The sequence below is a fragment of the Seriola lalandi genome, unplaced genomic scaffold (assembly GCF_002814215.2).
Source record: "Seriola lalandi dorsalis isolate HSWRI2012SDOR001 ecotype SW California unplaced genomic scaffold, Sedor1 jcf7180002054609, whole genome shotgun sequence".
Classification (NCBI taxonomy): Eukaryota; Metazoa; Chordata; class Actinopteri; order Carangiformes; family Carangidae; genus Seriola; species Seriola lalandi.
The window spans coordinates 162,257-178,249 of NW_019525162.1; the positions used below are offsets into that span (position 1 = coordinate 162,257).

At 38.7% G+C, this 15,993-nt stretch overlaps 1 protein-coding gene and 1 long non-coding RNA gene across 2 annotated transcripts in view; one reads left to right on the plus strand and one right to left on the minus strand.

Moving 5' to 3' along the window:
• Positions 1 to 4,167, minus strand: part of LOC111664912 (uncharacterized) — a 6,451-nt gene extending 2,284 nt beyond the window's left edge. Inside the window, exon 1 of the long non-coding RNA XR_015438029.1 lies at positions 2,704 to 4,167. This is a non-coding gene — a long non-coding RNA (uncharacterized LOC111664912). The remainder of the gene's footprint in view (positions 1 to 2,703) is intronic.
• Positions 4,168 to 4,735: 568 nt separating this feature from the next.
• rab21 (RAB21, member RAS oncogene family) overlaps positions 4,736 to 15,993 on the plus strand; it is a 15,115-nt gene continuing 3,857 nt past the window's right edge. Inside the window, exons 1-6 of the mRNA XM_023419782.2 lie at positions 4,736 to 5,223; positions 12,766 to 12,825; positions 12,909 to 13,016; positions 13,626 to 13,689; positions 15,280 to 15,334; positions 15,426 to 15,514. Of these exons, the coding sequence (XP_023275550.1) occupies positions 5,077 to 5,223; positions 12,766 to 12,825; positions 12,909 to 13,016; positions 13,626 to 13,689; positions 15,280 to 15,334; positions 15,426 to 15,514 (523 nt within the window). The 5' untranslated portion in view covers positions 4,736 to 5,076. The remainder of the gene's footprint in view (positions 5,224 to 12,765; positions 12,826 to 12,908; positions 13,017 to 13,625; positions 13,690 to 15,279; positions 15,335 to 15,425; positions 15,515 to 15,993) is intronic.

Genomic DNA, 15,993 nt, shown 5'->3' on the forward strand with positions numbered 1-15,993 from the left:
CATCTGTTGGAATGATTGTGTCTCTGTCAGAATAAAGAACATCACTGAGAGCTGAGAACCATCATGACATGTGAACCTGCACAATGACTCCAAACTGAGTATTAGTTTCTATTCTATTGTTATTTCATGTAAAACGGTTCAGCAGACTGTTTATTACAACTGAGGGAATAATGTATTTTCAGATATCTGTGATCATCTAATCAGAGAGCTGTTTCTTTAGTCTTTTTCTCTAAACTCTACAATATGATATTGATCTGATTTCTCTCTATTATAATGTTTTTTCCATCCAGCCAAGGTCTGGATCTTTGGGGACACCTACAACCTCTTGCAGTGATGATGGAGGCCCTGCACCACCTCCACCTGCAGAGTCCACACATGAAGATCTTCTCTTCCCAAACACACACACAGTGTCTTATATGATAATATAGTATTTTTTAATGTAACACTTGTGGCCATAACATTGTTCAGTCTGATCAGCTCTGCTCCTCCTTGTTCCCTTCACCCTCACTGTCGTATTACACTCTCTGCCCCATGTCACACATACAGTCACATGACTCTTGGACGCCACTGTAGCTGTAACAAACTGTCAATAGTTTAAAACATTAGATTCATATTTCATAGTCCTCAGCTATTAGAGTTAATATCAGTGTGCTGTTCCAGCAGCATCACTTATTTAGAGGGAGATTGTTACTGGAACAAATAAATATTAACTGTCTCACACATTACGACTCATGATGAATAATGATTATACTTGTTACTAAAGATTCTGTTGCTGTTGATTCCACTACTTCTTTTTATTAAACAAACTTACATATGACAGTGAAATTCAGCTTTAACTTCATCCACATCTATTTTTTAATTTTAAATAGTTAGTTGATTGTTAATTGTACACTACAGTATTTAATTAATCCATTTATTATTCTCTTATACATGTTTCCAATTAATGTAGTTTATAATTAAAGTTAAAGTTAAAGTTTTATAGTTAAAGTTATTTATGAAGCTCTTGCTTTAACTTTGTTGATGGTTTTTATAGAACACATCTGGTATGAATTTTCACAATAGTAACACATACAGCATTGTGTGGCTATTTCTATGTTAGCTTTAATCAACAACATAAATACTAGAAATATTTAAATGTCCGACAACACTGACAGTGAAGGATCAAAAAACATGCTGATGTTAATTGGTAAATACTTTCACCTGTGGAGGTGGTGACAGTGCTAGAGTTGATCCATCACTTAATCACAGTTTAATATTTATAAATTCTGATCTTAAAAGTGTTGCTACCATCACCTGTCAACAACAGCAAAAATTAAGTTGCAGGTAATAAAACTGAACCTGTGAATCCTGAAGACAGAATAATAAACAAACTCATCAGCAGTTAGTCTGTCATTTCATCAGAGGAAGATGAACTGGGAGGTTTTCTACCATCATCATCATCATCATCATCATCATCATCATCATCACAGCACATTAGAGAACTAAGGATGTCCATGCAGTCTCCCTTCTCCACAACCAGATGAATGGAAACTAATGCGCTGCTCTGTACATGAGGTCCTCCTTCTGTTGGCACAGATCACTCAGTTTTCACAGTGTCGAAACTAGGGCTCGGACGATTATCCGACGTAATCGACGTTGTCGATTATAAAAATTATTCGACGTGGAATTTTAATGTCGACGCGTCGTGTAAAACCACACAGGGTAAATGTTCATAGAACAAAACCGGAACTTTCTAATGGGACCGTTTATATCCATCGTCTTTGGTTTACCCGGATACAAGCGCAGCGCACGGACTGGGACAACGCGGTGACGTAATTGAAGTCATTGCCTACGTGAATGATTTGCGTCTGTGTAAATCTACTTGAACAACACGGCGGCGTCTACCAGCGGTACGACGGAGCGCGTGGAGCAACACGCGGCAAAAAAGGCTCGCACACGGTCCTCCAGAGTTTGGGAATACTACAAAGAGGAAACACCATGGTGCAGCGAGTCAAGATGTTGGACGGGGCAAATTGTTTGTTATATTAAATGACTAACTTGAAAATAATTGCAATAAAATTACTGTTAGGTTAATAAAAAAAATAATCGTTAGATTAGTCGAATAATTGAAAAAAATAATCGCTAGATAATCGTTTGGGACAGCCCTAGTGGAAACCTTTCAAATGACAATAAAACACAAACACTTGAGTTAAGATGCGGTGGATCACAGTTAATCACAAATATCGATCAGCTGTCAGGATAGGTGCATGAATGTCTGCTTCAGCTGAGGACTGGGTTGAGTATTAATGAACAATCTTCTATATGACAAATATCTGTCTACACATTTTGTATACGTCACGTTATCTTAACTTGAACTATCACGACGTGTTGATGGACAATGTATTAACTAACATTAACGCTGCGCATTACACTAACGCAGATCACTTAAACTGGGTCACGTGGAGAAACACAAACGTCGTTAGATTAACGTCGATTAAATTCACCTTTTTATTGGGCTTTGACTGAACACCTCCACGGGTTGACACAGGTTATCAGCCCCGCGGGGCCAGGTACCGTTAGCATATTAATCGCTAAGTTATCAGCTAACGCTAGCACTAGCTGGCTAGCTTGGTTAGCAAGGTGCATCTTCACCTGAACTGTGATATTAACAGGGATGCTAATTTTGGCTAGTAAAGAAATAGGCTTAAAACAAACTGTACTTACCGGAAAAAACTGAACCGCCGACTTCTCTGAGTCTTTTAGAACAAGTGAACACAGAACAAGACGTTTTCAGGCAAACAACCTGTTGGAGCTAACTTTGATGAACTGAAAACACAATGACACGTCAAATGTTCGACACATCGCTCTGACGTCATATCCGGATTAACAGGCAGGTCCCCCTGTGTGTCTATCACGCAGTAGCCACGCCCTAAAGCCACTCTGCTTTAACGTCTATTTTCTTTTAATAGGACCATAATTTGAAAAATTAACATCATGTTGTATTGAAGGAAACTTCAAACTAGCGATTCAGACCATAAACACATAACGAATACGTTTACTGAGGTAACAAATCAAGTGACAATGAGGGTCATTTTCCCATGGACTTCAATATAATTGGACTTCTTTTTGCAACCAGTGGAGTCTCCATAATGGTCATTCGATAGAATGCAAGTTTAAGGCCCTTCCTCATTGGCTTCATTCTCCAGACCCAGAGTCAACATCCATTTCTATATAGTCTATGTGTAAAACTAGTCTACTGCAAGTAAATGTTTAATAGTTTAGTCCAGTGGTAGCCAACCTAGAGTGGGTCCCTTCAAAGGAACACCAGGTGAATCTGACGGGTTTTCAGATGATTCATGGGAGAGGAAAGAAGAAAAGACAGTTTTTGATTCATAAATTTGTTGAGTTTTTGGACCCTCAAATCTTTTTTTTGTGAAATATTGAATCATTTTATTTCCTTTTACATAACTCATACCGTTAGCGTGCATCTTTTTGTTTATATGTAACTGTTTAACCTACTTTGTGTATTTTTTTGCTCTTTATTCTTACTTGTAATTGAGTATTTTGGCAGTAACGTGTTTGTAATTTCACTCAAATAATGAAACACAAGCAGGAACAGAAGAAGGAGTGAGATGTCTGCTCTTCAAATAACCCAATAGTGTATTGATGCAGCCTGGAGCCTCTCGTCTCATGCCCTCTTGCCTTGTGTCTGTCTACAAGATAAATACAGACTAAAACTCCATTATGTATTCATTATTATATTGTAATTTGCATTGTATTCCAGCAATCCTGGTAGAAAAGTTGTTTTAAGCGTAGTATCGAATCACGCTCAAGGTATTCTTATCCACTGTTGTTACAGTATGTTGTACCTCTGTTACCCTTATTGCGCTATACAAATAGGTATTATTATTACTCTCAGTGGTAATGTTTTGTGTCTCAGCTGGCAGGCTCTGTGGATCCAAGATCATGGTTAACTGCTGTCCGACAACTCGCTCTTGACCACAGCGCCGTGTGATTAATTTATTTTAAATACATATTTGAATAGAAGATAATTGCATTCTTTCAATAGTTTCCATGTCATGTGACCTATGGACTCAAAATCTATATCATATATTACTACTACACTGGACAAGTAAGAAACACCTCTTTTTATTGTAGTTTATTGATTCTTCTATTTTATATGAATATTTTTATGGAAAATTCTGAATTTCTTTTCAATAGCTTCCATGTCATGTTACCTAGAGACTCAAAATCAATATCTGATATTATTACTACAATGGGCAAATAAGACAGTTTGCTTTATTGGAGTTTAGTGCAGCCTCACACACACACACACACACACACATATATATATATGTATATATGTATATGTATATATGATTGTATTATATTTTATTTCACACGGATTATATCCTATCCCTTTTTTTCAACTTCTACGTTATTTTGTATCTTATGTCTTAGATTGTCATTTTTTACTCACGTGACTTTCTTTTTTATAGCCCTATATATTGTTTGACCATTGTTGGAGGGGGCTGAGAATTATGCCAATAACTACTTCACTGTTGTTGTTGTGCATTTGACAATACAGAACTTGAAACCTGACTCCATCTTGCAAATAATTCTAATTCGCGCGAATTCGTATTTTTGACCCTGTGAAGTTACTGTTGTACACGCCCAGGCATGAGACGACAGGGGATGAGGGGAGAGGCTTCAGGCTGCAGCCTTACCCAACTCAAATAACCGAGTGCTCCATCTTACCGAGCGTAGGCGATCTTCGGCGGAGCTAGCCGGCTAACAGCTAACGCGTAGAGACGCCATTAGTTGGGTGAAAACCAGGCGTTCGCATCAGGTTGAAAGGGGATTTATTCCACAGTTTAGACCCATTTGTCTCACATCTGTTGGTCGATATTCATAAAAGTCGGATTCTCTGATGCTGTCGAGGTGTTTTTCTCCTGATTTTTAGCTGTTTTTTAAAGTCGGAAGCCGATGTGAGCTACGCAGGACTTCAGTTCCGACGGGGGTTAGCATTAGCAGGGCTAGCTTGACATCGCTTGTTTTGATAAACGCTGATAAATTAGTTTAATATAACTTCCAGCCATGGCGGCCGGAGGGGCGGGCGGCAACAGCGGCAAAACCTACTCCTTCAAGGTGGTGCTGCTGGGGGAAGGCTGCGTGGGGAAGACGTCGCTGGTGCTCCGATACTGCGAAAACAAATTCAACGACAAACACATCACAACTCTACAGGTAAGGCAGACCGCCGAGGGAGCCGCTGACCCGGGTTAGCCTGTCAGCTAACCTCCGAGCCGTGACAGTCAAACGGAGGTGTTTGTTTTATTGGAAGTCAAAGCGGACGGGGGAGAGGGAGGTGGGTTGTTTTGTTGAAGTGGGGGGGGTGTTTGTGTTGCTGTCACTTGTGTGTGTGTGGACGCGTGTTGCGTAGCCCGAGCCGTACCGTGGGAGCGGGGGCTGTGGCTGAAACCGGAGCCGCCCGTCTAGCGGGGATTAGCAGGGGTGACTGAGGTGAGAGTCAAGCGTCCACTGATGTGCCAAGATGTCTGTGTACCTGCAGTGGTGGAGGAAGTACTCAAATACATAAAATTAATAATACCACACTGTCAAAATACTGCATACTAGCGAGTATTTTCATTGTTGATTAATCTATTTTATCGATTTATCGATTTATTGGTGTGTAAAACGTCAATAAACAGTGTAAAATAACTTTCCACAGGCCAAGGTGATATCTTCATATTAAAATCTTTTGTCCAACCAACCATCAAAACCCAAAGAAACTCAGTTTATTATCATGTTAAAACAAGAAAAATCAAGAAATGATCACATTAAAGAAGCTGGAACTATCAATACCAATCACATTTTCAGAAACTATCACTTGATTATCAAAATAGTTGCAGATTATTTTCCTGTCAATCGATTAATCGCTACAGCACTAGAATTGACATAGCATTAGATTATTATTACTGCTGCATTAATGTAACATAGACCTGTAGGTTCAGTGGTTTTGGTCTAGATCTAGTCTGGATGGGATAAAGAATTTCCCAAATCCAAGACTGTTTTATACAGGTGTTCGGTTCTCCCGGTGTCCTCTTGTCCAGATTCAAAAAATGTAGGTATATCACACATTTTTTGTGTTATTTTTGAATCTTATTCCAGTTTTATAAATGTGAATGAGTCTCTTTAAATAGTCCGGGTCTCTTAATCCAGTCCAGGTTTGGACTGGAGTGTGAACGTGGGGCTCTGTAAGTCAGACCTGGTCCAGATCTGGTCTTTTAATATTTAACTTTCCCTTTAACTGCTGGAAGCAACTAAATGTCAAACTGAATTACACGCAGCTATCAGAGGGGAAACTGTCACACAGACTGTAGATAATCAATATCTGCTGCATCAATAATGTGTGTGTCATTGTGTCAGCAGCTGTCTGTGCTGATGATTCCTGCTGCAGTTATGGATGAAATGGAGCTGGTCTGACTAATACGATGTTTTTGAAATACTAATTAGGATTAAATACATTTTTCAGTCCAAATTGTTTTAATTTCCTAGGGTTACTATACAGATAACTAACTTATCAGATTATAACTTATAACAGCTTATCACCTATCATTTCAAACATAGACATATTTCAAGTTTGTTTTCTCAGAATAATGAGGAGTATTTGGAAACGAAGATATTTGATTTGAATAGTTTCAGTCTAGGTTTGTACTGGATTATCTGCAGAATTTCAGTTTCCTTTTATTAGAATTATGAAGGTGTCAGATGTGATGTTCACTAACCAGTGTGATCTGTGAGGTTTGTTGTGAAACCGACAACAGCTACGAGTCTCTGAACTAATTAATAACTCAGGCGAAAAATTGACAAAGAACGACGACGAGACAGCTGTGTTGTTATCCAACATATAATAATAATAATAATAATAATAATAATAATGACGGTAATACAGTTTATTTCTAGGCACAGCCCTAAATCACAATCTGTACAACATTTTCCAATAGGGCTGCAACCAAATATCATTTTCATTATTGATTAATCTGCAGATTATTTTCTCTGTTAATCAGTTGGTGAAATCTTTATATGAAAACACAAAGATTCTCAAGTTTAGTGTAAAAGCAGCTTCGTGTTTGACAGGATGAAAGTTTTTTTTTTTTTGATTATTTTTCAGTGAAAGTTGCCGATTATTTTTCTGTTGATTGCCTAATCGATTAGAGTATAAGATCGACATCGCAGCACTTCTGATTCAAAGCAGCAAGAATGTGAAAAAAAAAAAAGAGTGCAACGAGAAGTTTTTCTTCCAGGTGCACGGACAGGTGTTCAAATGAAGGTTTTATTTATGGAAATCGCAGTTGCATAACCAGTAATAATAATGATAATAATAAAATTAGCTGGATAATGAATCCCTGTGTAGCCACTGATAAAGGCTCCACATACACACACCCTGGTTAAAGCTCACTGCAACACACACACACACACACCTCATGTCCTGTGTGTTCAGTGTGTTTGTTCCTTTAAGAGTTTCAATGAGCTGGAAAAAGTTAACAAAATAAAAGTTAAGTTTCAGTTTTATTTCTCTCTTTCTCACCCACACACACGTGAACTCCTCTATTTCTGACTCGCTCCTTTTCTTTTCTCTTTTTCACTCTTGGCTTCATTAAACAAAACAAACTAAATATTTTAAATATTTTAGCTTCTGAAATGTGAAGATTTGCTGCTTTTCTTTGGTTTATATCGTCGTAAAACGTTGGACTAAAACTAAAACTAAAATTAACAGATTAATTAACATTTTTAAGCATCAGTCAAACATCAGCTGGTGTGAAGATGAATCTGGATCTTTGGGTTTTGAACCGTTGGAGCAACAGAACTAGACATTTGTAGACGTCACATGTCGTCACTCTAACGGGCATTTTTCACTATTTAGTCACATTTTATAGATCAAACGTTTAGTTGAGTAATCAAGACGACTAATCGGCAGATGAATGGATGAATGAAAATGATTGTTAGTGTCAAACGAGACGGAACAGGTTTAGAGAACGTGGTTTCATAAGGTTGGTTGGACCAGTTTTCACGCCTCTGCGCTGACGACAGCCATGAGCCATGGACACGATATCTCAGTAACGCCTTAAAGGAACGTCTTCAAATTTGGCACCAACATTCACTCGGGCTCGAGGCTGAACGGATTAGAATTTGGTGGTCAAAGGTCAAAGGTGAGGTTCACGGTGACCTCACAAATTGCGGCTTTGGTCTTGTGAACGCAGTGTATCTGAAACGCCTTGAAGGAACTTCTTCAAATTTGGCGCAAACATTCACTTGGACTAAAGGATGAAGTCATTATATTTTGGTGGTCAAAGGTCATAGGTCAAGGTCAGTGTGACCCACAAGTGGTTCATATTTGATTTGACTCTGGATAAACAGGGCTGTAATCTGAAGTCTGAGTGGAGGAGGCGGTGGTTCTAGTTTTTCGTGGTTTCACTGAGAACAAAGACGTTTAAAGAACAGTCCAGAAGTCCTGAGTGTGGATGGAAAAAACTTTGCAAATGTAAACAGAGTTTTCATATTGGTCCATATCTCTGCTCACGGCCTCAGAGCTGATAAAATGCCTCCACTGTCTGAGTGTGTTTGCATATCCCAGCCGCTGCTCCGCCTTCATGACTCTGTTTCAGTTGTTTATCAGGTTACAGAAGCCTCTCGCCGACTGTGGGTCTCAGCAGAAGAGAAAACAGGAGGGGGGGGGGGGGGGGGGGGAGCAGGAAGAGTGATGCAGCGTTTCCATCAGAGCAGCCAGTGATGGAGCATCAGTAATCACTTCCAGCCGCTGCCTCTGAATCAAAGCGGCCCGGTCTCTGTCTGCAGACGAGTGATGAGCTCAGGGTGAGAGTGACAGAAAGCCTCGCAGGCTGCGGTTGTGTAAGCCGGCGTTACGCTGGCGTTTGTGGGTTGCGTCATGAACTCGGCTGTTGCGTATTCGGAAGCTTCTGGTGTTGAGGCTGCAGCCTGATGCAGAAATCTGCTGCTGTTTATGATCTGATCAGTTTCAGGATAAAGTTTCTCCACATGGAAAAAATCCTGACACGATGTAGTGAAGTGTGTTTACGTGCACTGGAGTAACCAGATTACTGAAGCAGCTGGTTATTGGAGAACGTGTTTACGTGCACTGTGGTGACTGTAAATCAGTGGATACGAGATTTCTCCCCTGGCCTCAGTTTGGAAACGTGCCTCAGCTTGACGTTTAGGACGGACGTCAGTTCAACAAATACTCCAATAGAATAAATAATAATAAATAAATAAAATAATCGACTTGTTTAAATCTAGTTGCTTGTTCACATGCAGAGAAATTATTGTTGTTCTACACTTTAGAACAGGTTTAGGCTGATATTAGATTATAATATTTATAATATCTTTCACAATATCAAATAGTTTTTGCAGTTTTACACAACGTGTATAAAAAAACACCTGAAACATAAAATACAATAATGTAATTATGTATTATTATTATTGTAAATACATTATCATAAATAAACATCATAATATCATATATAGTGATATTTGTGCTGGACTGTATCAAGATATTCAGTTGTGGTTATCACTCAAACCTGGTTAATATAAAATAAAGAGAAGCAGCAAATCCTCATAATTTTGTTTGAAAAAAACAATGAATTCTCATTATTTTTAAACAGTCACGTTTTGTTTCATGCACATCACGTTTTTTTAATTCTTTAATAAGCAAAATGAGAGGAAATGTTTGTTTATATCACAAGAATGAATATTGGCTGATGTATCATCTCTTTTTTTGTGAAACTAATTATTGATTTCAGCCTCAAAAGTCCGTCAGCACTCGGGCTGCATTGGAGATCTTTGACTTTTATTAAATTAGATAAAGTAGAAAACAACTCTGACATATTATCAGCTCTGGAATCGGAACATCTCACACTCTGTCGGTCTGTGAATTCATCCACACGATGCGTTCGCTTCGACTTTCTCTCCTGGAAAATTCAGCTTCATTCAAATGTGTCGGAGCAGGAGGATCCAGATGTTTCAAAGGAATGAATGAAGAGTCTCATTCACGGTGTCATCTGGATTTGACTCCTCCATTATGAGCAGTCACATGTTCTTGAACGCTCCTCAGCCCTTTAGCTGCAGGCCTCAGACACAGTTTACATTCGCTCACATGTGACCTTCAGTTTAACACGACGGCGTCAAAGCTGGAGATGAACGTATTATTTTGTTGCTGGTTAAAGTGAGATTCTGTGGTTGGAGATCAAAGAGACGAGGAGCGGAGATTCTCCAGCGTCGACCTGCGAGCCGAGCGTTAAATGAAATGTTACACTGTGATCTTTTCTCTTTTATTATTTGAAGATCAGAAAAACGACTGATTTCCGTTCATGAGCGAACGACCTGAAACCTCGCAGCACGAGCTCTGCGTTATTAAACTGTCAGGCTTCGTCATGAGACTCTTTGCATTGGAGAGCGGATGTCTTGTGTCTGTACATATTTGTCCTCTCGGCCGCTGATACTGTCGCCACGGCCTGGATGTTTCCTCCGCTCGTGTCTCAGCTGATAGCGATCCTGATCGTTAGAAATCAGCAGATGGATCAATCGTTTTCAGCATAAATGTCAAAACATTTTCTGTTTCCAGCTTCTGGAAACAGAAATGTGAAGATTTGATGTTTTTCTTTGTCACTCGACGATGACGTGATGACGTCACCTTCAGCTGCAGGAAATGATTTCAGGCGTTTTACAGACAAACTGATTAATTGAGAAAATAAATTAACTTTTTATTTACTTACTTATTTATTCATTTACATCCCCATTAGTCACTGTGTTGTAGCAGTGGGGTCCCAAAGAGACACGTGTGCAACACAACACCACCTCAAAACCTAGAATCAAACAGAAGACATACACAACAGCTTTATAATGAATTCATTTCTTTAATAACTGAGAAGAGGAAACTTTTAAGTCACAAATCAAGATCAATAAAAAATAAATAAGTGGGTGAAAAAGCTCCAGTATCCGTTTTCATTTCAGAAAACTTAAACATAAAATAATTAGAAACAAGAAAGTCAGTGTTGTATATTAGTCCTTGTCTATAGAAATACAATCTTAACTATCTACAAAGTATTTGTGGGTCTAGAGATAATAATCTTCCTGATGAAGCTCACGTCGTGCGTTTTACACTTAATTCATTGCGTTCACTCTTCTTCGATATGGACAGTGGGAAGCGATCTGTGCCGGTTTATTCTGTAATCAATCTGTAATCAATCAGTCACTCAATCAGTAATGAAAGCAATCTGTATCTGGGTAATCAATAATCAGTAGTGGAGTGGACTCTGTCAGAACAGTGGGTTTTTGTTGGAAGTTGTGATGAACTGAATCTGAGCTTCAGTCTCTTCTTCCTGTTTTTGTCTGAAGCTTCGGATCGTTTCAACAGTTCAATAAATCAGGAAGAAAAAAAAAACCTCAGACTTTGACCTTTGGGTTTTTATTAAAGCTGCGTTCAACAAACTCTTGGCAAGAAACTCACAATTCACAGCGGAGAACGAAACTGTTGCAGAAAAACTGAATTCAGCTGTTTTTTTTTTTTTTAGTTTTTCTTCCACCAAAACTGTTTTAATTTAAATTCCAGATTAAAGACTCGACAACTCGTTTGTTCCACTTCCTGTCAGAACTGATACGTAAAGCGTCGTCGCCTCTTATCTCCAGCTGCTGCTTCTTCGCTCTCATCATCGTTCTCTCTTTGTCCTTTTCCGCGGCCTCTCCTCGACCTTTTCACCGTCGGTGTTTGATGATGTCATGATGTACAGCTGTGCTTAGAAACCATTACTGAGTCGACTAGAAGATCAGTGGGTATTGATTTTGAGTCACCAGGAATTATGAAGTAAACATGAATTGAGAGATTTCAGCTCGGTCAGGCGGAAAGCTTCAGGCTCGGGTTCACTTTTAAAATCTGGATATTTTTCTTTGAGACCCGTCGTTAAGATTTAGAGCCGGAACAGACGATTAAAAGCTCATTAGTTGTTTTAAAACCAGTCAGTTTGTTGATTGGTCAGCTGATCAATGAATCTGAATATTTAATGTTACAGTTCCTTAAATGTGACGATTTTGACGAATCTAATCTCTTGGTTTTTGGACGAGAACTGCAGCTGATGATTATTTTCATTGTCGATTAATTCGTTATTTTTTTCAGTTAATTGTTTGGAAAACAAACTAGTGAAGTTGACCTTTGACCTCTTTGCGTATAAAATATCATCACTTCATTTTTTATCCTTATAGACATTTGAGATAAATTGTGTTTATAATTAGTGTGTGTGGATTCACGAGTTGGCGCCAAAAAAGTGTTTTGTGAGGTCACAGTGACCTTTGACCTTTGACCACCAAAATCAGCAAGGCGTTACTGAGATATCGCGTTCAAGAGAATGGGATGGATGCACGGATTTCTTCTGCAGTTTATAATTTATATTTTTATGTTTTTTGCACTTTACAGTTGCACTTTGGATCCGTGTTTCCAACCTGCAGAGTAATAAAAGCTCGTGTCAGCTGTGATTGGTCTAAACTGTCTCAGTAAGCGAGAGGAAGTGACCTCGTGCAGCTTGTGTGTTAAAGGTGATTTGGTGAAACAGCCTCTGATGTTCTTCTGTTTCTATTAAATACATATTTTCCACGTCGTCAGCGCTTCTCTTGCTTCATCGGTTCGTTCCCTCGTGTGTTTTTATGATTTACACGATCCGAGCTTCACCGTTGAATCCTGACGTTATGATCATCCTCATCCTTCCTCTTCCTCCGCAGGCGTCCTTCCTCACAAAGAAGCTCAACATCACGGGAAAGAGAGTGAACCTGGCCATATGGGTGAGAGACAGTCACAGTCTGAGTCTGTGTTCACGTCGTAGTGTCGGCGACACGGAGACGAACTGTGTTGTGTTTGTGTGCAGGACACAGCAGGTCAGGAGCGTTTCCACGCGTTAGGTCCCATCTACTACAGAGACTCCAATGGAGCCGTACTAGTGTACGACATCACAGACGAAGACTCCTTCCAGAAGGTGACGGCCGCTCGTTTATTCCTCTTTATAATAAACAGTAAAATATAGTTTCACACTGAATTATTTAGACCTGATTCTTTGTTTAATATTTGATCCAATGTTTCCTGATCTGAATTATAACTTGTATTTTACTTGTTCCGGTTTGAGAAGTTTTATATGGTTGAAAACAGTTTTTACGTTTTTGTTGTCAGTACGTTCAGGCATTGGATCTGGAATAAAGACATTTGAAATGTCAAAGCCTTGTGTCCAACACAAGTGATGAGAGAATTAATCAATCAGTCAATTAACAGGAAATTAATCGTCTGATAATTGATAAATGGTTTAAATAATTGTTTTGCTCCCAGCTTCTCAGTATGAATTTTTGATGTGTTTTGTCTTCTTTATTAAATTCTCTTCCTCCTCTTCCTCCTCCTCCTCCTCCTCTTCCTCCTCTTCCTCCTCCTCTTCCTCCTCCTCCTCTTCCTCCTCCTCCTCTTCCTCCTCCTCTTCCTCTTCCTCCTCCTCCTCTTCCTCTTCCTCCTCCTCTTCCTCTTCCTCCTCCTCCTCCTCTTCCTCCTCCTCCTCCTCCTCCTGTTCCTCCTCCTCCTCCTCCTCCCCCTCCTCCTGCAGGTGAAGAACTGGGTGAAGGAGTTGAGGAAAATGTTGGGCAACGAGATTTGTTTATGTATAGTAGGTGAGTGTTTTACTTGTTAAATGTATCTAAAGAAGCATTTGTGCTGTAATTCTTTATGTTGACATTGTGTATTCAGTGCAGATGCATCTTCATCAAATAAACAAATACATGAAAGTAAATACATAAATATAAAAGAAACACGAGATGGTGTAAAAATACAAGCAGAAAGAAGATTCGAAGAGAAGTAGAAAATAAAAATGAGCTAAAATGAAACAAAAGAGAATTAAGAATAAAAAGTTAAAGTCCAGGCTTCACCTGAAGCTAACAGATATTTTCATTATTGATTAATCTGAACAAGTGATTCATTCTTTTGTCTGAAAAACATCAGAAACGTGATAAATATCCTTGAGTTAAGGTCATTAAACATTTTGTTTTGGTCCAAAACCCCCAAATACTCAATTAACTGAAAACTGTAATGCTAAGAAAAAGATTTTAGAACCACAAACATCAATTCTTTGTTTGGGTTTTTTTTTTTTTTTACTTAAAAAAGAACTTAAACGATTAATTGATGATGAAAATAGCTGCAGATTTAATTTTATTTTGAAGGCGTAGAGACGAGATGTTTTAACATGTTTGAGCTTCACAATAAAAGCTGTTCACACCTGGTTCTCTACATATATTAGAAAAACATAACGAGATAATTATCACATTAAAACGTTAATATCACAACACTAGAAAAGAATCTCCTCATCATCTGTTTGGAACAAGTGGCGGGAAGACCGGGGCTTGTTGTCATGTTTGTGTTGTTGTGTCGTTGCCATGGCGGCTTCATATCAAGCCATTTTGTCTGCGTGTGGCATCGTGAGGGGAGTTTCTGGTTTAAATCAGATTATGCTGCTGATGTTTGTTCATCATGTGTTCGGACGGCGGCTCCGCGACAGATGTGGAAGCTGCTGGAAGGAAATGTAATTTTAGTTTGTAACGAAGGACGGAGTCACATGAGGCCGAACTTCAGAGGCTCCGAGCCGACGATGATTGATGAACCTGTTAAATATAAAGAATCTGCTGCAGCGTCGAACTGGCCAGTCGGTTTGCTCCAAGTTGAATCTGGTGTCTCGGTTTTCTGGGGTTTGATTCACCAGCTGAGAAAACAGTTATTTTATTTTAAGTAAGTTTTTAAAACGGCCTCAGTATATGAACCATGTGCCATATAAATACATTCGTGTTACTGGAGACTTTGCTCCTGTACAGGGAGATTAGGAAAGAGTTTATTAACCAGATTGTGAGTTTGATTGGTTTTGATTTCACTGCATCTTCAAATTTAAAATGACAGAGAAACGACGCTCTTGTTTATAAAGCTAAAAATTCATTAATTAATCCAAATTATACGAGTCCTTATAAAGCCTGATTTAATTGAGCCGGATGGGATCAATAAATCTGCAACTTCAGTGTTTTTTAAAAGTTTGTTAAAATGTCCAGTTTGTATAAAAAGCTCTGGCTCTTTCCTCAACAACTGTGATATTCTGAGTTTAAAGTCAGAATTGATTTACTTATTTATTTTTAATCACGTCCCTGATCTTCCTCCATAATGTTAAAAGAAAATGATGAGAGTGAAACGTGGAGGATCAATGTGTTTTCTTCTCTCTGCAGGTAATAAGATTGATTTGGACAAAGACAGACATGTTTCAGTGGAAGAGGCTGAGAGGTAAAAACACTCATTATTAAGTGTTGTTCAGACACTGATGATGATGATGATGATGATGATGATGATGATGATGATGGTTGTTTCTCCTCAGTTACGCGGAGTCGGTGGGAGCCAAACACTACCACACATCAGCCAAGTTAAACAAAGGCATCGAGGAGCTCTTCCTGGATCTCTGTAAAAGTAAGAAGTCACTTTTAGACTTTTTAAGAAGTTTATTTTAGAGCAGAAAGTCACATTAATGTTTTTCTTTTCTTTTTGTTTGAATTTTAAAGGAACAGACATTTTGGAAATCCTCGTGTTTATTGTAACACCCACAAAAACCAGATCAAATAGATAAAACCATATGATAAAGAATATCTACAGAAACATTTGAAAATTTCAAAATGTAATATCTCGATACAATCGAGGGAAATATTTGATATTATTGAATATTGACCCTCAGTGAACATCAGAGTTTACAGTTTAAAGCTCCTCCAGTGTAAAGGTCTGTGTCCATGTGTAGTGTGATTATAGATCAGCTCTAGCTTCTATATTAATACTGTGAAAGTATCAAAGCCTCAGTCCACAGAGAAATGCACACAGCCTGTATTCAGAAACTGAGCCTTAAAACCAGCCGTCAGGACTTCTGGAACTTTGTGATGTCACAACGAAGCAGTCAC